This window comes from Salminus brasiliensis, chromosome 15 (genome assembly GCF_030463535.1).
Source record: "Salminus brasiliensis chromosome 15, fSalBra1.hap2, whole genome shotgun sequence".
Taxonomy (NCBI): domain Eukaryota; kingdom Metazoa; phylum Chordata; class Actinopteri; order Characiformes; family Bryconidae; genus Salminus; species Salminus brasiliensis.
In genome coordinates, this window is record NC_132892.1 from 18,766,715 (window position 1) to 18,788,391 (window position 21,677).

The 21,677-nt window shown below is 39.7% G+C and overlaps 1 protein-coding gene across 5 annotated transcripts; it reads right to left on the minus strand.

Annotated features, from left to right (window-relative positions):
- Nucleotides 1–1,314: 1,314 nt before the first annotated feature.
- LOC140535380 (coiled-coil domain-containing protein 81-like) lies at nt 1,315–21,496 on the minus strand. Of its 5 annotated transcripts, none has more exons than XM_072656701.1 (14): nt 21,352–21,496; nt 19,663–19,724; nt 18,368–18,521; nt 17,352–17,608; nt 16,792–16,963; nt 16,451–16,553; nt 13,803–13,911; nt 13,077–13,223; nt 12,671–12,778; nt 11,738–11,907; nt 9,961–10,039; nt 8,279–8,505; nt 3,784–3,909; nt 1,315–1,734 (listed from the first exon to the last, which is right to left on the minus strand). In XM_072656701.1, exons 1-14 carry the CDS (start codon nt 21,494–21,496, stop codon nt 1,596–1,598), a joined length of 1,998 nt encoding a protein of 665 aa, XP_072512802.1. In that variant the 3' UTR covers nt 1,315–1,595. The 5 variants fall into 5 exon arrangements, with proteins under 5 accessions (XP_072512802.1, XP_072512801.1, XP_072512804.1 ...); XM_072656700.1 differs by having other exon boundaries at nt 17,352–17,611; XM_072656703.1 differs by having other exon boundaries at nt 19,870–21,445.
- Between the last annotated feature and the right edge of the window lie 181 nt (nt 21,497–21,677).

Genomic DNA, 21,677 nt, shown 5'->3' on the forward strand with positions numbered 1-21,677 from the left:
ATTAACGTACCGCAGAAAGTTGGGGTCAAACTTAAAAATAATTGTAAAAGGACTTATTTGTGATATACTGTAAGAAAATAAAAAGCCGGATTCCTCATTTATTTGTTTTGCCGCCCAAAAATTAAACAACGTGCTAGCTAGCATTTTAACTTCTGATTAATCCTAATTAACCAATGGAATATTGTTGTGATTAACTCCATTCAACCTTTTAATAGATTGAGACCACTAGATTAATCTATAACTTGCACTAGAGAACAGGTCATCTTCTACTTACGGAACTATTTAGAATTAAGAACTGTTGAACATTTTAGGAGAATCCTTTTAGAGTACTTAAACATCACAGAGTCAGTATGAATAGCACCATTAGTACCTGTAACTCCTTTATAAACAGATTACTTATCTGTGTTACCAAGCTCTGCCAATGCATAAGTAGACTTATAAATCACAGTAATGAACAGCCTCCTCAGTAGTGCACATGTTTAACAGTGATAGGCTTGAAAGTGCATTGCATGGCGTGATTGATCGCAGTCACTGACTCAAAATCTCATAGCAATGCTGCTACAAGGATTGTAAAAACAGCAGACATCTAAAGCTTTGAAAAAGCCAAAAAAAAAAACATTTCAAATTCAAAATAACTGGAGAAATGAGTAAAAGCTTTTCATTAAGAGCCCCTGCCCAATTTGCTTTGGGTTCTTCAAAACAGCTATGCAGGGTTCATCAAGACATGAACCATGCAAGACCTCTGTAGGTGCCATGTGTAGAACCACTGATTGTTTATGTAAGTGAAATATAATGTTGTCACACAGTCATTTTTTTACATAATTAGAATCTTGCAGTTCTTCTCTGCATTGTATCAACCTGCCATGGTGAATGGACCAATATAAATGCTCTAAAATGATTTTAAATAAATTATCTTCTTACATTGACTTCCTTTGAAAGTTCTCCTCCTGTAAAGTCACAGTTTTGGAGATCCTAGAGATTATGTTACCACACTTGCACACATCACAGTCATAAGTTACAAACGTATGTGATTGTCACTTTCAGAAGGTGTTGAAAAATATTATTAAATTACTGAAATACATTCTGAAGCTTATTGTGTCCAATCAAAAAACTATTTTCAGCTTTTTAGATGAATACAAATCTAAAGTCTTTAGAATTAAGTTTGACCCAATAAGACAAATTGCAATTAACTACATAAAATAACATGCTAAACAATTCAAATGTATAGTCCTGATGTAACCATCTTAATACACACACACACACTTCATACTCATACAGTATGATGTAACTTTGGTAGCCATTGAGAGAGGGACATTTTGTTGCGTCACACATTTTATTAAGAGACAGCTGACATCAGCGTGCTTTCGTATGAAGGTATATCACAATTGTAACACAAATGACCTCGGATAAAGCGGTTTAAAGAGGTTTATCACGTGATCACGTGATATCAGATAGTAAACAAACACACAGATTCAAGTTTTAATGTGTCAAAATTTCAAGTCTTGTAGTTCTAGCATCGGTTGTTGTTTCTGTCAGTTGTCATCAGTCGAGGACTGGTTTAGATTATTCTATGATACCTTCATTGTCAGAGAAGGTTACACCATCAATCGAGAGCCGGGGATGTAGCGGGACTCCTTCCAGATGTTGCTCTCTCCACAGCTGCCAGTCTTTCTCTTGCACTGATGGCAGCGACGATACTGCTCGCACTGGTCTATCAGCAGTCTACTGCCTGACCTGACATACAAAACATGAACATTAGTGCTGCAGAATAAAGCACTATTTAAGTTGGATTAGTTTTGTCAGTACAGATTATGGAATGTTATTTTTAAGGAATATGGCTCATACTTCAGACAGCCTGGAGAGAAACCCCTACACTGTGTTTTGCTAGAAATAACAGCACATTTACTAGACCCTGTTGTGCAAAAGCAGTTAATTCACACAAGTCTTGTTTATGCTGTTCAATTGTACTACTACTCCAGCGAGAGGGCTGCACAAATAGGACGCTGAATGATGGATTATGGGATAAAGAGCACTGTGCCCATCATTAGAATGAAAGCTCAGTTTTAAACCCCCCTTTTGGTTTAAAGCTGTTTCTGAAATACCATTCAGACCACTCAAGGTAAATGGATCAACGGATCTCATTAGATGTTTCGAAACCCGGTTCTGCATGTAACCTGACATTCCACAGGCTAATGGGACTCAGAAATGTTTATATATCCTGCCTAAACTGACAGCGCTACTGAAAGCAAAGCGTATTCAATTTCACTCCTGAGCATTACATAAACTTATAAAGGGGCTCAACTCTGTGCAGAGAATGGAGGGTTTGATGTGCCTGGATTTATAGACATGTAAAAAGAAGCCAGTAAGCTTGTGATAACCCTAAGAATGTGCGTTTCCAGGTTTTTTCAAGAACAAGCGTTCCAATACAACTACAAAAAGACTATCTTGCTCATTTATACCATTAAAACTAATTGGGGGCGTATTTTTAAATATTAATTTATCTTAAAATATATGCTTATTTAGAATTTACAATTTACACTAGTAAACATGTAGCAAGTATTAAGAGTTTATGCTCCAATAACTCTTCCCCATGACATATACTGTATGCTGACACCCTTTATAGAAATAGGTTTTCCTGGACATTAGAGACAGCTACTCCAACAAAAGCAGTATAAACTCTTTCTACTAAATTCTGCAGCATTGCTGTGAGGATTTGATTGCCTTTAACAAGAGCATTAGTGAGGTCAGGATGTTGGAGGACACTACATAGACGAAAATAATGTGACAACTGCTCATTCATTGTTTATTCTGCAATCAAGTGTATTAATAAAGAGTTTATCCTGCTGTTCCTTTTGAGTAGCTGTCTCTACAGTCCAGGAGTAAGCTTTCTACTAGATTTTGGAGCATTGCTGTGAAGATTTGATTGCCTTTAGCAAGAAGAGTGAGGTCAGAATGTTAGATGATGACCACCCTTCCTCATCCCCAATTTCCCAACTCATTCCCAAAGTATTGGATGATGTGGACTGTTTTCAGAGAGCACGGTCCACTGCTCCACAGTTTAATGCTGGGGGGCTTTATACCTCTCTAGCACATGCTTTGCATTAGGCATGTTGCCAATAAGTTCATATTTATCTGCTCAAGAGCGTCCTATTCTACTGGCAGTAGTTCTCTACATGGACAAGACAAGCTGTGTGTGTGTGTGTGTGCTTTTGCATCTGTGTAAGCAATTGGTGTGACTTAAAGTGGCTGCATTCATTAGAAAGGGATGTCCATAAATATTTGGACATAGTGTTTCAATCTCCTCTCATTCTTCCCCTGAAAAGACTAAGATGATATAACTTTTATAGCTAGTAGATTAGCAACTGAACATTAATCTGGCCAAACACGTTTGTGAAGACATGTGGAGACATGTGAGTTTTAACCAAACATTATAAATAGGTAAGTAAATAATAATAAGTAAAGTGCTTGTTGACCAAGAAACCCTTTGTCTGCCTGCACTGCATGCTATGCTTGATATATTGTCACAAAGAAAAACCTTCAAATTTGTTAACTGCTGATTTCAGTTCATTTGCACCATCACGGGTATACACTACTAATACAATTTTGCCACATACTGCAAGAGGTCATTTGGTCTGAGACTGTAAATGCTATTCATTACAATAAAGGAATTAAAATCACAGTTCATAGCAGTTTTGGCTTCAATTTACAAAATGTCCACTAGAATTAGTGGATTAGTCTCCGGCTCAAGTAGGTTTTAACTGGAAATAGAAGCTTCTCCCTAACCTGATGAAAGCTTTCTCCTCTAGGTCTCGATGGCGTTTCAGGTCAGTGCTGCGGCTCCACGTGTCCTCTAGCGATGCTCTGAGGTTCTGAAGCCTTTTGTACCTAGAAATCCTGTCTGCCATCAGTCTTCAAAACAGTGAAGATGAACATATGGCAAACATGAGATCAACAATCTTAACATATGAACATTTATAATCATTAACACGTAGATGTAGCAAGTATTAAGTTTATGCTCCAAGAACTCCTCCCCACGACATATGCTGTATGCCGACATCCTTAATAGACATAGAGTTTATACTGCTTTTGTTGAAGTAGCCGTCTCTACTGTCCAGGAAAACCTTTCTACTATTTTGCAGCATTGCTATGAAGATTTGATTGCCTTCAGCAACAAGAGCATTAGTGAGGTCAGGACGTTGGATCACCACTCATCCCTAACTCTCCAACTCCCCACCTCATCCCAAAAGTATTGGAGAGCACCATAATTCCTGTAAACCAACAAATGATAAATTAACAAATATATAAATTATTTAAATACAAATCAAATCAATAAGATAATGAAAAATGTTTGGTATATAAAATGTGCTACATGAAGACATTAGACAATTCTAATGAATAAATCTGTATGAAAATCCAATGAAAACGCCTATGCCTTTCCCACATACAAACTATGAGATCACATTGTGAACAAAACCCCTTCCTGTTCAGCTATTAGCTCATTCAGCTGACTGCCCAAGAAATGCAAAATTCTGATGTGAACAGAAAGGACAGCTGGCTCAAAGCATATTCAAAGAATCTGCTTTCACACCTGGAGCTGTATGCATATATCAAGTTCAGCTAATAAAAAGCACATTGTAGCATGAGCATTGATCCTGGCCCTAAAACGTATGCTCACTGGCTGCAGAATTCGGTTCCCTTAGTTAATGCAAACGATCCCCTTCCAAGAATACATCAACACTGCTGGGTTCCAGGAAGTGAGCATTTTAAGGTGGGACTGCTTATGTTTTAGGTGGACTTGCCAATGTTCAATACTGAAATGCACTCAGCCTGGAACAAATTAATTTGCACTAAGGTTTCATCCGAAAGAAGCTGAATACAACGCGAGCCAGGCGAGCAGCCGGATTCGATCACATTGCACACACGGTCCCTGCAGTGTGTGCAGCTGTGTATGGAATTAAATTGCTTTACTTGTTACCTGAATAATGAATGTAAACAAAAGTTGACATGTTATTGCACTGGTTCGCACACACAGTGCTGAGGCAATAAGATCTAGATCTCACAATACTCTTCTGACTAACACATCTGATTCAACCCATTGGGTTAATAGCAAACTCAAACTCAAATGACACTCAGTAATTAGGGTGTGTTAGAGCTTGAGAAACTGCAAATATACACAGAAGAAAAGAACTGTGTAAAAAAAAAAGGAACAGATTTGACCTGATCACTTACACATTGTGGCTCTACACTCTTCAAATGGTTCTTTGAGAAATGCCATAGAAGAACCACTTTTGGTTCCATAAAGAATCACATGTGTAATCGAGATGTTAAAGTAAGGTAGAACCTTTAAATCGTTTTTTTTTGCCAGTATATAGTTTCTGATGTTAGCCTACATATATTGCTGGACAGTTTACCAGCCCCCTCTACTCCACCCAACAATGGACCACCACAGGATCACCGGTGGATCATTTTCAGCACTGCAGTGGCACCAACATAGTAGTGGCATGGTAGCATGTGCTGGTATGAGTATCAGGTGCAACTGCATTGCTGAGTATGGCCCTGCGACCACGCTTGACATTTTATCAACATCTACATCGAGTGAACAGCGAGACATACGGATGTTTACACCTGACTACCTGACTAGTATGCCATTGTTTTTGCTGCCAAAACAGCGCTGACCTACAGTGGGGAGAACAAGTATTTGATACACTGCTGATTTTTCAGGTTTTCCCACTTGCAAAGCATGTAGAAGACTGTAATTTTTATCATAGGTACTCTTCAACTGTGAGTGATGGAATCTAAAACAAAAATCCAGAAAAATACATTGTATGATTTTTAAATAATTAATTTCCATTTTATTGTGGGAAATAAGTATTTGATACACCAGAAAAAGAAACTTCATATTTGGTACAGAAACCTTTGTTTGCAATTACAGAGATGAGACGTTTCCTGTAGTTCTTGACAAGGTTTGCACACACTGCAGCAGGGATTTTGGCCCACTCCTCCATACAGATCTCCTCCAGAGCCTTCAGGTTTCGTGGCTGTCGCTGGGCCACACGGACTTTAAGCTCCCTCCAAAGATTTTCTATTGGATTCAGGTCTGGAGACTGGCTAGGCCACTCCAGGACCTTAAGATGTTTCCTACGGAGCCACTCTTTAGTTGCCCTGGCTGTGTGTTTTGGGTCGTTATCATGCTGGAAGACCCAGCCACGACCCATCTTCAGTGCTCTTACTGAGGGAAGGAGGTTGTTGGCCAAAATCTCATGATACATGGCCCCATCCATCCTTCCCACAATACGGTGCAGTCGTCCTGTCCCCTTTGCAGAAAAGCATCCCCAAAGAATGATGTTTCCACCGCCATGCTTCACGGTTGGGATGGTGTTCTTGGGGTTGTACTCATCATTCTTCTTCCTCCAAACATGACGAGTGGAGTTTAAACCAAAAAGTTCTATTTTTGTCTCATCAGACCACATGACCTTCTCCCATTCCTCCTCTGGATCATTCAGATGGTCATTTGCAAACTTCAGACAGGCTTTGACATGCGTTGGCTTGAGGAAGGGCACCTTGCGTGCACTGCAGGATTTTAATCCTTGACGGCGTAGAGTGTTACTGATTGTTTTCTTTGAGACTGTGGTCCCAGCTCTATTCAGGTCATTGACCAGGTCCTGCCGTGTAATTCTTGGCTCATTCCTCACCTTCCTCAAGATCATTGATGCTCCACGAGGTGAGATCTTGCATGGCGCCACAGACCGAGGGAGATTATCCGTTATTTTGCATTTCTTCCATTTTCTAATAATTGCACCAACAGTTGTTGCCTTCTCACCAAGCTGCTTGCCTATTGTCCTGTAGCCCATCCCAGCCTTGTGCAGGTCTACAATTTTATCCCTGATGTCCTTACAAAGCTCTCTGGTCTTGGGCATTGTGGAGATGCTGGAGTCTGACTGATTGAGTGTGTGGACAGGTGTCTTTTATACAGGTAACGAGTTCAAACAGGTGCAGTTAATACAGGTAATGAGTGGAGAACAGGAGGGCTTCTTAAAGAAGAAGTAACATGTCTGTGAGAGCCAAAATTCTTACTGGTTGATAGATGATCAAATACTTATTTCCCACAATAAAATGGAAATTAATTATTTAAAAATCATACAATGTATTTTTCTGGATTTTTGTTTTAGATTCCATCACTCACAGTTGAACAGTACCTATGATAAAAATTACAGTCTTCTACATGCTTTGCAAGTGGGAAAACCTGAAAAATCAGCAGTGTATCAAATACTTGTTCTCCCCACTGTACTTAGGCATAGACTCTATAAGACCTCAGAGGGTGCACAGTGGTATTTTGCAGAAAGACATTAGCAAGTTAGCCATCACACTCGCTGTCTTGTCTTCTTTCCATAAGCTTTAGGTCTTAATGCCTGCCCATTTCTTCTGAATCCCATTTACTATACATGGTTTCATCAGTGGTCAGTTTTTGACTGCAGAACCATTGTTAGCTGGACATTTTTGGTTGCTGGACTGATACACTTGTACCAGCACATTACACATTGCCATGGTCCCAGGTCCTTTTTTTAATTATCTTTGCACTGAAGCTACCACTGTTAGGTGTACCACATACCACATTAAGCTTGTATGGCATGTGGTTATCTGGAAAAAAAGAATAGACACCACATAGACAAGTCTATCTGAAATAATGTATGTGTTATGAGACAAGTCTGTAGTGACTAAAGCAACATTATGTAGCATTTTAACAGCTTCATATCATATTGATGCTCCAATGACCTGTAATAGTGAGAAGACTATCTCTATTGTTGTAACTCTAGGCTCGGCACACTGCTAATTGCACTATGTAACTTTGGTAAAGTGGGCAGGATAAGGCTTCCAAGAACTGCGTAGCACTGCACAGCCTGATACATTTTCATGTAAAAATGTAATATTACTCTACGTCTCAGTCCACATGCTTTTGTTACTTTTAGTGATGGTTCTGTGTCTCTCAGCTTGTCCAGAAATGCCTGTGGAAAGCATGTAATTTAGGGGGTGGCTCAAAGTGTAAATTCCACTTCCTGACTGCAGGGGAAACCAGGAGCACAAAATACCAAATCTCACATAATGCTGCTTTAAAGAATGCACTATGCACAAAGCTAAAGGCTAGAACCTTCTCGTACATTAACATCGTAGCTCCACTGCATACCCCGAGCAGCAGACATGTCTCGGCTGATGGACCAAATGTGGGGTAGTAGGAAAATTGGCAAAACCTTTACTTTAAGGTAAAGTACTTTCCACTCACTCTTTGTGGTTGCAGTGCAGCATGTCCCGCTCTTTCCTCTGCTCCTCTAGGCGGCTGAACAGAGCCTCTCTCCTCTTGGTGTTGGCTGTGCTCAGCTGATGCTGGTAGAGTTGCTGCGCTCTCTGCTTCTGCTCAGCCAACTCAGATGAAGCTCTGTCTCGCACCCCGAACACAGGGCCGTCTGAGTCAGGCTGCCGGGCAGGGATGCCGGTGCGCCGGTGCTCCAGCTAAGGAGTGTTTATGGAGACACACAAACACAAACACGTTTTAGAACACCAGCAATAAACTGCCAGTACTTACAGTACTAAATAAATAAAAATAAGTCACTGGCTAACATCTCACACCTGGTCTGTAGCAATGGAAGCAAATTTAGCTTGTATTATTTTTTGTATATGTGCATTTATTATTGTATTTGTTTTTTTTACAACACTGCACATTCAGACTGCCATCATAATAGAAAATCTGGCTTAATAACACTTAATAAAGAAACACAGAGAGATTATTATTATAACAGTAGGCCTTTCTTTTAGATTTCTTTAAATTACAAATACAGCCAGACTTTGGCGAGTACAGTTTCTTGCCATTGGTCTACTAAAACACAAAAGGGGGGTTTGGGGCTATACCAATTAACAAAATGCAGTGTCAATATGATGATGGTTGTATGTAAAGAGTGAAAATGTGTCTTAAATTAATTAATTAAATTAATAATACAATAATACTTATTAGAGCATCCTGACACAAACGCTGTTCTTTATACCATCAAGATCTGGGCTATCCATAAGCTAACATGCTACTCAAGATACAAGATGCAATGTGATGCAACACACTAAAGTAAGAACTGTTATTTGGTGCTCCTGGGCTCCCCCCTATAGTCAGGAAGAGACCATTAAAGAACATGCTTTATTCATGCATTTCTGGACAAGCTGAGAGATACAGAACTGTCACTGAAAGTAAAAGAAGTATGTAGACTGACGCAGCAGCAGAGTAATATTAGCTACCAGATTTTACACAGACATGACTCTGGTGTAGTGTGCAGGATAATGCTTGTATAACTCTGCAGAACCAAAGTAGCGTAGCGCAGTAGCAGTGTGCCAATGTGTATGACACTGAGATGCCATTCTCCCTATTACAAGTCAATGAAGCATCACAATGCAATTGTGCTTTGCTATGTTGTGTCAAGGTTGTATGATGACATTTTGAACACTAATGTTCTGCGCTAAAGAGAAACGTCATATTATAAAATCAATAAACTGCCACTGAATGACCTCCCCAAATATTTGGTGCATAAATAAATAGTTTTGTTTGGCAATGTTGAGTATTTCAAACTGTAGCCACAAATGGTTTGTCTCTTTTCACTGTGCGCAGCAAAGGGTAACCACTAAACACAATCTGTCTGAACCATGTATTGTTTGTTAACTGCAGCATGATATTAGCATTTTACAACAAAAGGCCGTATAAATATAAAATTAGCTCTCTAACCAACCATTGTGTACAACTCTCTCCTCTCTTGCTGTGCCCTGCTTTAACCTACACAAGACATTTCATGCATGCATGCCAATAATAAACTGAAGCCTTTATTTACTAAACACCAGCTGTAAGCTAAACATTTAACCCTTTTAGAATCACTCCCGTTTAAAGCTGTAAGCTCCCTAAAATATTTATCTTTATTTTCATCCCCTTACTTGGGTGGCCAGGGCCTTCTGGAGGCTCTTGATGTTCTCCTTCTTCTGATGAAGCTCCTGAGATCTCTGTTTAGCAATCCTGAGAAAAAACAAACTCTGCATTTAGTTAGATCACGAGTCTTCTTCAAGCAAGAGTTTGGCAAACAATCAAATGTACTCAATTTATCATTTACTCCAAATGTAGTCATTTAGCCAAAATATATTTGGTTTCCTTCATTTTGTGGTTAAACACAACAATTATCTTATAAAGCACATTCTGATTCTTAAAGTAATTTTTAAACATTTTAACATTTTCTTTTACTATTTTGTCATTAAAGCAAATTACACCTGACATAAGATAAGCTTCTTTCATTTTGCAGTGGAACTACAAGGCTGATCTACTAACAAGTAATGGACTCACTCACCTGCCTTAAGGGGTTTAGAAAGTGTGGGGAACTATGAAGTGGGTGGGTATTTGTTCTTGTTACAGTGCTGAAAACAAAGCTATGTTATGCTATGCGATGCAGCTCCTGTGAGCCGTTGCGGTGATGTAAAATAGCCAATCAAAGCAAAGCCTTTTTTTTTTTTTTTTTTTTTTTTAAGGTAAACAAACCCAACATGAAAGGTAAAACAGGATGTTTTGTGCTGAAGTAAAATAACAGGGTTGTAAATAGGCTTGTAAAAGCCCCACATAGGGATGTTCCACCCCAACCACATACTTACATGTACATATTTATTTTATACATTGCATTCTATTACCCTTTTAAACATACTTAAGTATATAAATCTTGAATAATTGTAGTTAAACACAACAAATATCTTAAAAAGCTCATTCTGATTCTTAGTCATTTTTAAACACTTTAACATTAAAGCAAATTACACCTGACATAAGAATCACACTCTACATAACTCTCTACATACAGTTGCAAAATTATTATATTATATTATAATATTATATATATATATAATATTATATATATAATATTATATATATAATATATATAGTAATATATAGTAATAATATATATATATATATATATATAATATATAATATTATATATATATTATATTATCGCATACTGACATTCAGTCTCAATATTATTCAACCCCTTCATGACGAGCATATTTAGTACTTAGTAGGGCACTCTTTTGCGATTATAACCTGCTGCAAACAGGATGGATTCTAGCAGCATTCCAGAGGAATCTGGGCAGTGGTCTCCAGTCTACTAATAACACTGGGTTTCTGTGCTGCAACTGCCTTCTTAAAACCCCACCAAAGACTTTCTATGGGGTCAAGTCAGGCGACTGCAATGACCAGAGAAACTTCCAGGACTGCTTCTGAAACTAAGCCTTGGTCGACTTTGCTTGGGATGCTTGGGGTCACAGATTGCTCACAGAAGGCATGATGTTTTTTCCTAGGATCAGAATTGCTAGGCAGGGGGCTCCACAGAAGTGTTGGGATTGTCTTGCAGTTGAATAATTTCAATTGCTGCTTTCAAACTGTAACTGAGTCCACATGGTCACCATTAAACCCGTAACCTTTTTCAATGTAGTTTGGGACAGCTTCATTTTACACTGACAACAAATTTTGGTTATTATAATTCAAAAAAGTAAAAACAACATTGAGAACACTGAGAAACCATAAAGGATGGCTTATTCGAGGTTACGTTACAAAACAACACAATTGGTGGTTTGATGACTGTAACGCGGTTGGCTACATTAGCCATTAAGCTCCAGTGCAAAACTAAAGAAACAAGCTTCAGACACCAAACATGCCTTGGGTTCAGGACACACTTACTCGTCTGCAAGCTGGAACTGGTGCAACCGATCAATGAGCTCATGGTCTTGCTTGCTCTGTTTGTTCTGCTGCCTTCTGTAGGCTGCCTGCTCCATCAGTTCTTGCATATAGCGCCTCTGCTTAAGCAGCATGGGAGGGGTGACTGGGCGTCCACGGAAGATATATGAGCCCTGAAAAAGAGAAAAGTGTTTTTGTGTTGCGGTAAAACAATAAAGACGACTGAGAAGGTAATACAAAACCTTGTCAAGCGCTGTAAGACAAGACAACGATGCCGTTGTGGTTATGCCAGCAGGGCCCTAAAATGCATTAACTCTGTATTTCTGTATTTTGACAGAATTGTTGGAGTTGTGGGGCCCAGTATATCGTTTCATGGAGCACAAAATCCCCGGCAGCGCCTCTGTGACAAATGTTTGTGGACAACCCTTCTAATGAATGCATTCAGCCACTTTAAGCTGCACCCATTTCTGACACAGATGTGCAAATGCACACATACAGCTTGTCTAGCTTGTCTAGAGTATTGTTAATAGAACATTATTCTCTGGAGCTGATAAACATGGAACTACTGGTATATGCCTAATGCCAGATATGGACTAGAGGATACTTTTGGAATGAGCTGGGGAGGTGATCATCAAACAATCGAACAGACCTCACTAATGCTCTTTTGGCAGAATGCAATCAAATACTCACAGCAGTGCTTCAGAATCTAGTAGAAAGCCCTCCATGGACAGTAGAGACAATCATTCCAAATTACAACAAAGGCAGGATAAGCGTTTTTTTTTTTTTTAAATACTCTTGATTTTGGAAGCCACAATGAATGAGCAAGTTTCTCAATACTTTTGTCCATACTGTGTACATTAGCCAAGCAACAAGAACTATATTATTAAAAACAATAAAGAAATAAAAAAACTAGGTTTAGGTACATTTAAGACTCACCTCAAACTGAGAAGGCCTTACTGACTTCTTTGCTCTTAATGCCTCAGCAATCTCCAGATTAAATGCTGCAATCTTCTTGTTGTACTCTCGATTCTCTTCTTGTCTGACCTGTCCACATTGTATCTCCACATCAGGTATGTATATGAGAATGTGTCCATACATGTGTGTGTGTGTGTGTGTGAGAATGAGAGATCAATAGATGTGCCATCACTAATTCCTTCTCTGCCTTAACTTCTGATTTGTCAGTAGAACAAATGCTTATGACAGGTCATCTGAACACTTTTTTTTTTAAACTCTGGATGTCAGTCATGCAAAACCAGCATTTATAAACTGAAAGGAATTGGGGGGGGGGGGTCTACACACCTGCAGAATTAATTTCCATAATTGCAGTGAATGCAACTCTCACCTGCTCTCTCTGCAGAAACTGCTCATCTTTCTGTTGTTCAGCAAGCATCAGAACCTTCTCCTCCTCCTTCTCTTCTCTCCATCTCTCTTCCGCCACATACAGGGGTATGTTACGCTGCGCTCGCTGCATACACAGGTAGCACAGCTCCTGCATAGTTAAACATATGCAAGGAATTACAATCATAGCATCATACTGCATTGATTATGAAATGTTACAACCAGCTCTAATTGATTTGCGATGATGCATTATATGAGCAAATGCTTGTGGACACCTGTTCGTCCAATGATTCCTCAAAAATACAAGTTTATCTGCCCTCTGATGCAGTAACAGTCTGTACACTTTAAAGACGGCTTTCTAGGAGATTCTGAAACATTTCTGTGAGGACTGATTGCATTCAGCCACAAGACAAGACACAAGACAGCTATTGTGGCTGGGTGATTAGTTCTGGATCACAAACATGACTCAAACTCATAGGTATTGGGTGGAGCACCATCCCTTAAGAGAGCACCACAGCCCAATGCTGGAGACTTTTATAGCTCTTTTGCTGAAGCTTGGCCTTCACACATCCACTGCCGTGTAACGGGCTGCAGATTTGCTAATCATAGTCAAAATGAAATGTGCTGAGGTTGGAAATTGACACTACCATGAATGACCAACATGATGAAAGCCATATCTGAGCTGAAGTGGTCGTGTTAGAACATAAACTTCATATAAACTGAGGCTCACCTGTCCAGCTCGAGTGTGGTTAAGGCAGGTTGGAGTGGGATAGGGTTCCTCTACCTTTCCTTCCACTTGTTCAACAGCGCTCTCTGGTGGCTGAGAGAATTCAGCATGTCTAAATATGGGGAAGATTTGACAGGTCATGCACCTCTAGGACACCTCACATGGCATGAATATCCAAACTGGTGTTTGTATTTAGTACTTAATCAGGTATGTGCATTAGACATCTGTAGTTTGGAATACACATTTAAATAAATGGTTTAAAGTAGTTCTAACAAAAGTTCTTTACTAACTGTGTGAGCAACACAGAACCATAGAGAACATGGGGACACAAGCAGCTGACATTAAGTGAGATGGCCTCATCTAGAGTGAGCTATATGTAACTAAGTGGTAATGTGTTAATCCTAGATGTGTCATTCACTGTTAATCTTAAAGCATATTATTCAGTAACTACTACGAAGTATTTAGTAAAAGCAGCAATACATCTTCTGTACTGGTACTCATACAGGTGTCACACAGGAATATTGATTTTTTGAGGGGCATGCCATCACCCCCCCCCCTCTCTCTCTTTGTAGGACTTTTAAACTTTTGTTTTATTTGTAATGTGTTTAGTGATAGAAACTGTAAAAGAATTAACAAACAAACAAACGTCAGGGACTTTGAACTATTAACACCAACGGGCTCTGTAATTTGTTCTGTATGATTGTTGAACAGGAGTCTAGCACTATATGAAACTAGTTTAAAGCAGCATTATGTGAGAATCAGCATTTCTTTCTCTTTGGCTCCCCCTACATTCAAGATGTGGAATTTGCACTTTTGAGCCAACACTGAAGGACACGCTTTAATACCTTTTTAGAGAAGCTGAAAGATACAGAACTGGGACTGAAAGTGAAAGGGGCATGTGGACTGATGCAGCAGGGTAACATGTCTCGAGTTAGGCAGTATTATGCGGTTTTCATGTGTGTTGTCCAGCGCTTCTCCATATTGTAGCGAGTAGCCTGGAGTGGCAAAGACAGGATCGCTATTCTCCCTATTACAAGTCAGTGGAGCATCACAATGAAGCTGCAAGTTTAAAGGCAATCATGTTACCTTTACATCTGTTGTATGGTTTTGTTCAAGCGAGGGCTTGAAGTTCAGACCCACATATAGACCCTTAAGTGCAGTTTACCAGATTACATTTTGTTATTAAGGGGTTTAACCACATAGACCATGCACTTAAGCCCACATGTCATGTCAAGTACATTACTATGATAGTTAACCTGAGTTTCAGTGGCCCCAAAACAGAACCCGGCTGGACTCTAAAACAGTTACAATGGTGTATGGAGTCTGCAGTACTGTTGTAGGTGACTAAAATATGTAACTGAGCTCTTTAACCAATCACAGATGCTTTAAATAGGTGTTGAGAGCATCCTGATCAATCCCAGTTCCACATAAGTGTCTGTGGATGTTTGAATGAATCAAGGCGTCGGCCAACAAATATAAATAATTTGGTCTAAATGAATGCATGCCAATATTCCTATATAAGCAACATAATCTGAATTCTAGCATTTGTCCATATTGTAGTGCCCTACTCTGCCAGTGAAAACCAAAACCCTGCAAAGGACACTGCTGTCTGTCAGCACTGTTCTATATCACAGGGGAAAGCAGACCAGGTTCCACTCTGGGCTGTATTATACATGCTGAGAATTAGAGGGCCATTCACTAGCGCTTGCCCAGCTGAGCCATGCTTGCTCTCAGAGCGTGCCGACTTGAATGGCTTTAGATTACCACTTAGTGGGAGATTCTAACCGACTGGCTTCCATTGAATGTAATATTGATAAGCAGAGCACTAAGCAACTGGACCTTTACAACTGTATTCAACATTAAATAGATATGAATGTTTTAAACATTTTTAAAGACAATAATTCAATAGTAACTGTATATACAAACAACTGGATCTGCTAAATTGTATAATGCCACCTGTCTCCAAAAGTTAAAAAAGATTAATTCTAATATAAATTAAAGAAACAGCAATTTTAGGCAATTTTTGATTGTCCATTGGTCATGAAAGTGTCATACTGCAATTTAATGTATAATGTACCTTATCATTCTGCTGATTTCTCGAATTATCTTTGTGTTTTAGTTGTAGTGATTTAACAAAGGACACACTGTGCAGAGTTGATATTACCATCATAACATTTGCAGTTAATTGCAGAATCTGGCAAATGCTACAGTGGTTCTAGGTCAGTTTAAAGGCAATCTCTATAGAGAGCTTAGGTTACACAGGCTTTGTTTGACTCAGGAAACTCTGCAGGGGGTCTAATCTACCCACATGAGGCTGGTTTGATGACAGGTGAATGCCAAGCCCCCACACAGAGTCTGCAAGGGCTGTAATATAAGCATCCCATTCTGGTAACAATGCTGTTCTATGGAGATTATACAAGCTTTGTTAGTGCCTTTGCATAAAGAGACACCACGTCCACAAACTATTTGGACATGCAGTGTAGTATTTAAAGCCTCCCACAAGCTACTGGATTTAACTGCATATTTGTATTTATATTAAAGTAAAAAAAAAACATTTGCTGATTTTGGCCTGTCTGCTGCTGACTGAGGTTCAGTCTGTTTGTTTATGTGGCAATCACTCTGTACACTTTTAACAACTGAGTCAAATGTACCTTTCCACTCTATCCTGGTGAGCCTTGGCATCAGGATCATCTGATGAGTTGACTGCATTTGTTTTGGCCAATGGTAGCCTGGACTTGGGTCGTGCTGAGAGTTCTAAAACACAAACTCACCAAAACCACACACACACACACACACACACACACACACACACACACACACACCAAAACATCCAAAGGCTAGTTTCTTTCTTAATTTCTCAGACTTAAATTCTTCACAGCTGCTGAAGTTGACTCATGCATGGAAGCTTTTTTTTTTTCAGTCCAGGAAAAATGTTAATTAGGACCAGGGAGACTAGCCTTTAACGGAACAAGCACTGTGGGTAATTAAACACCTCTTCCTTCTCCATTAGGAGGTTTGGCTGGTGGGTCCGAACCCTCATCCTCCTTAGCCTCTCTTGGTGACTCTCCTGAGGAGATTCTGGGAAGCAGGATGGCATTGCTGGTCATGGGTCGCTGGAGATGGGACACTTTCCCAGAAACTACAGAGCTGCTCGTTCCAGGTCTCTGCAAAACAACCTCAATGTTTTTACTGAAGAACAAATTAGGCTGTCAAGATTTTAATCTGCTCTCTTTTTCGGCATTTGATCATCATGAACACTCATTACATGTATTAAAATAACAAAAGAAACTTCAGCATCAAAATGTGGACACCCCAGGTCAAAATGAACAAAATGAGTTCATGTGAATAGCTAGGCCAATAAAAAGGACTGGGTTAAATGATGCATTAGGGCTCATTTTGGAGGCTGTTTTTTGTAGTATAAAAATATACTAATAAGTTTTCATAGGACAGAGTAATCCCTGAGAAACAGTGAAGATTTAGTGACGAGCCACTACTCTAAGTCACCTTATTAAGCCCCAAACATAAGCTATACCACGCATGCATGCAACTCACGTTGGTCAGGGCCCACAAGAGCTTTCCAGTGCCGTCCATGGCGGAGATAAAGTCACGGTAGAACTTCATCTTGACGTTGCTGTGGCGAAACAAGAGGATACCGATGCCTCTGAAGGTGAAGAAGATGGTGCGGTGGGTGGAAATGGCACGGAACAGCAGGAGAAGCGTGTCATGGACGCAGCCCTCCACCACGTCCCGGTCAAAAGGGCTCTCCACGGACAGAGCAGTGTAGTTGAGTGGCACCACTGGAATGTCCCCTGCTAGGCCATCAAACACAGCACTGTTAGAATGCTGACAGAGACACCTACTGGCTCCCACTCATTCAGCCTCAGAGGACTGACCGGTTTTAGAGTTCCCAAATGTGATGGACCTATTCATCACTCAAACACGGACAGGTGTTTCTTGTTTTAAACAATGTGACCAGCATGTAGCTCTGAATGTTTTAACAATCATGACAATGACACTTGTTTTGAGATCAATAAATTATGATTTATTTAAGATTGCATTACATGACTTACTATGACTGAATTACATGCATATACTTAGCTCTAAACCCAACCAGTTTCAGAGACTTTTTTTTATTTATTTAATAAATAATAAACTTCAACTCATACTCACCTCATACTGACTCAGTTATCATTAACCCTTTAGAACCTGTAGTCTGCATTTCTTCATTTTGGTCATAAAATAGAACTTGGTGGGACTTCACAAAGATATGCCAAATCTCTGTGTGTGTGTGTGTGTGTGTGTAGAACAGCTGCCAAAATATCTAAATGGTTTCTGCAGCAGGTTTAATAACTGAATAATAAACCTAGGGTTCAAGGGGTTAATTAAGGAAACTGTCAGATCTATCAAATACAAAACTATATTTGGACTCCAATCTGAGAACTGCTATTTTAAAGTAAAATACATATATAAAAACACAGAAAAATTACTTTCTTATGGCTCTGGCATCATTGGACCCATAAGGAAGGTGGACTTAAATATCTTGGAGTCGGGAAGTGATGCGAACTCACCTGCAGCAAGAGCTTTGGTCTGTTTGAGGTCATGAGCCTGGCAGATTCTCTCAGACAGCTGGAAGATCGGCCGCTGAATGAGGACATACTTGTTGCCCACATCCAGCTTCAGCTGAGAGAACGTGAATGTTCCCAGACCAGAAATGCACACCCCCTAAAACACAGGAGCCCTGATTATAGTGGACCCAGGTGTAAAATAGTCCTATCTGATTTAGTTTCCCTTATTTTTTTATTTGTGCTTAGCTGAGCACAAATCTGGAGCAATCCATCAACCAGTTTGGCTATTTGTTGTTGTATTTTTTTTTTATCATACTAAAGCAACTGAGCACCCGAGGTCGTGTATTATCATGAAAATAACAGTATGTGGCACTGAACGTAGCACTTAATATGCTTTAATGTTAGCTAGCATTTCCTTCCGCCAAATTATAGCCAGCTAGTCCCTTCACAAGCAGCTTGCTGATACGTCACAGAAACTAACACCCCTCACTCACTGCACAGCCTTAAGATCCTTCTCCAGCTCCTTACACACACCAACACATTAAACTACCTTTCCCCACTCACAAATATTTCTCCTCCGTTTGTTGTTTGTTATTGTATATTCTTCTCTTAATTAATGCAGTTTCGTTTTAGGTCGTTTTCGTTTGCGTTTGCTCATGACGTTTCCGTTACTTCCGGGTTTAACGGCGTTCAGCGGAGTGATACAGAAACTCCTCTCAACCAATCAGCTCGCGTGTCCGGAACTAACCGTCGTATAATAACATTTATAATACTGTAATAACTGTAATAATTAAATTAGTAATTAAATATATATTTTAAAATATTTTTTATGATTTTATTTTAGTGAAACGGGACAAATTTACGTGATTGCAAATAAAAGAATGGAAAATACTTATATATATATAAAATATTAAAAAAAAAAAAAAAATATATATATCACCCACAGTATAAATATTTTATGGCAGACGATGCACTGAGACGTTTGATTTGGTCCACCAGAAGAAACTTTGGTTGTATGATAAATATATAATAAGTCCACCACAACCACTGGAAAAAAATATTAAATCACAAAATAACAAAAACAAAACAACTATTGATCTCCCATGATTTAGATTAACCCTTCTTTAACAAATTGAAATATCTAGCTAGCTAACTATTTGACAACACTGACTGTATGGGAGGATAAGTTTATACAGGTCCATTCATATTCAGAAATACAGCTGGGCTTTCTGAATATCACTGGCCCTGTAGGGCCCAGAATAAATCTCTGCCCAACTGCGTCCACAGCACCAGCTCACCTTTCGCACGGCCATCTGTCGCTCGATGAAAGATGCCACGTCTGCCCAAATATGATCCACATCTGTGAAGGAACAAACCGCACACTTATAAGATCAGCTTTCCTACTTTCCAACAGAATCAGCGCAGACACGACACATGACATTTCAGGTGTGTAAAATGTTACAGATGGCAAAACCCTCGGTCAGAGACCAGCTGAAGGCCGTTACCGTGCTTGGACAGCTGGGAGAGCGTTGGGAAGGAGTGCCGGTCTGCCTCGGACTCCAGGGCCAGAAGAACGTCAATCATGACGAGAGGCAGCCCGGAGGCACTACTTCAGACAAAACACAGATACCTGCTCTTTACAAGAGTTTTAATCTAATTCTCTAAAGACTTCTCCGAGTTTCTCCGCCATTCTGTCGATAAATCTTTGGGGGGGGGGGGTGCGCCCTCGCGCAGCACGACTTGGTTGCTATGGGAGTGCGTCACAAACTCAAAGCCCCAGGCTGCCACCGTCACATGCAGTCCAGCAAGAATTTCAGCAAGTGCACAGCCTGTCGGACTGCACCCAGCACACCTGCTTGTAAACTCACTGGGACGTCTCAAACTGGCCCAAGTTCCACGTACAGAACCTTTATAGACAGAAGTGTCTAAGCAGAGCATTCAGCAGACAGGCAGAACTCAGAGCAGGTTATACAAACACTGCATATCCAAGGGTTTGTGGACACCCCTTCTGAAGAATGCATTCAGCTACTGCATTTAGCTAGTTTAAGTTGCACCTATTGCTGATGGAGATGTGCAAATGCGCACACACACACACACATATACATACATACACGGCTTGTGTGGTTATGAAGCTATTGGCACCATGCATAATGCCAGGTGTGGTCTAGAGGGGTATGAAGCCCCCCAGCATTAAGCTGTGGAGCAGTGGAACTATGTTTTCTGGAAAGATGGATGGCGCTCCATTCAATACTTTTGGGATGAGTTGGGGACTTGGGGGAGAGGTGGGGTGGTGATCATCTAACTTCATGACCTCTTTAACGCTCGTCACTCAATGCGACAATCATTACAGCAATGCCCCTCCGAAATCCCTGGACAGTAGAGACAGTTACTCCAACAAAAGCAGGATGAGCTCATTTTAATTGTCCTTGAATTTCAATAAACCCCAAACAATAATAATAATAATAATGATAATAATAATGATGATTAAAAAGCAAACAAACAAACAAACCAACAAAACACACTGGTGAATGTCAGAACCTTCGTTAATCGTAAAGAAATGTCTTCTTAGGAAAGGTTGGTGAATAAGGCTTATTGTTTCTTAAGTAAAATGTTGACCCCAACGTGTCCATTTCTCTTTCTCTATAATAATATTAATAATGATAATAATAATAATAAGAAGAAGAAGAAGAAAAACCTCAACCTCAGAGGCATGACCATTCACAAAACATGACAGATGATGGCAACAATGTAACATAATGAAAAGGGTTTTGTACTAAACATTAAAAGGACAAGGGTTAAGTGTAGTCCTGGACTACACAGCGTTGTAAATTGAGGATATAATTCACGACTAGGCTTAATCCCTTAATAAAAGTAGGTATCTTTTTTTCTAAAAAGTCTTTATCATTTGAAAACACTCAGAAAAGGTGACTTGAATACACTGCAAATGGCACTAGTTACTATCCATCTCGGCACATTTCACAACTCACCACTGAGGCATGGCAAACACGGCTCTCTGTTTATCTTAAGACCATGACCATGGATGTAGATTCGGTATCTCTTGTTCAAAGCACAAGAAGAAACTAAACAACTGCACCCAGTTGTGACGCAGGGCAGGGAGGGGTTTCCAAACATGATCCTTGAATATATTCTCTACAGAAACTGTCCTTCAGATGTCCTTCACACCTAAAACAAAACAATCATGCAAAATCCACAGCATCATTGAAGGATTTCAGTAATACTGCATTTAATACTGCAGTAAGGGCTATAAAACCGCACTGTGTGAGGATGGTACAGCACAAAATGGCTATTTAGG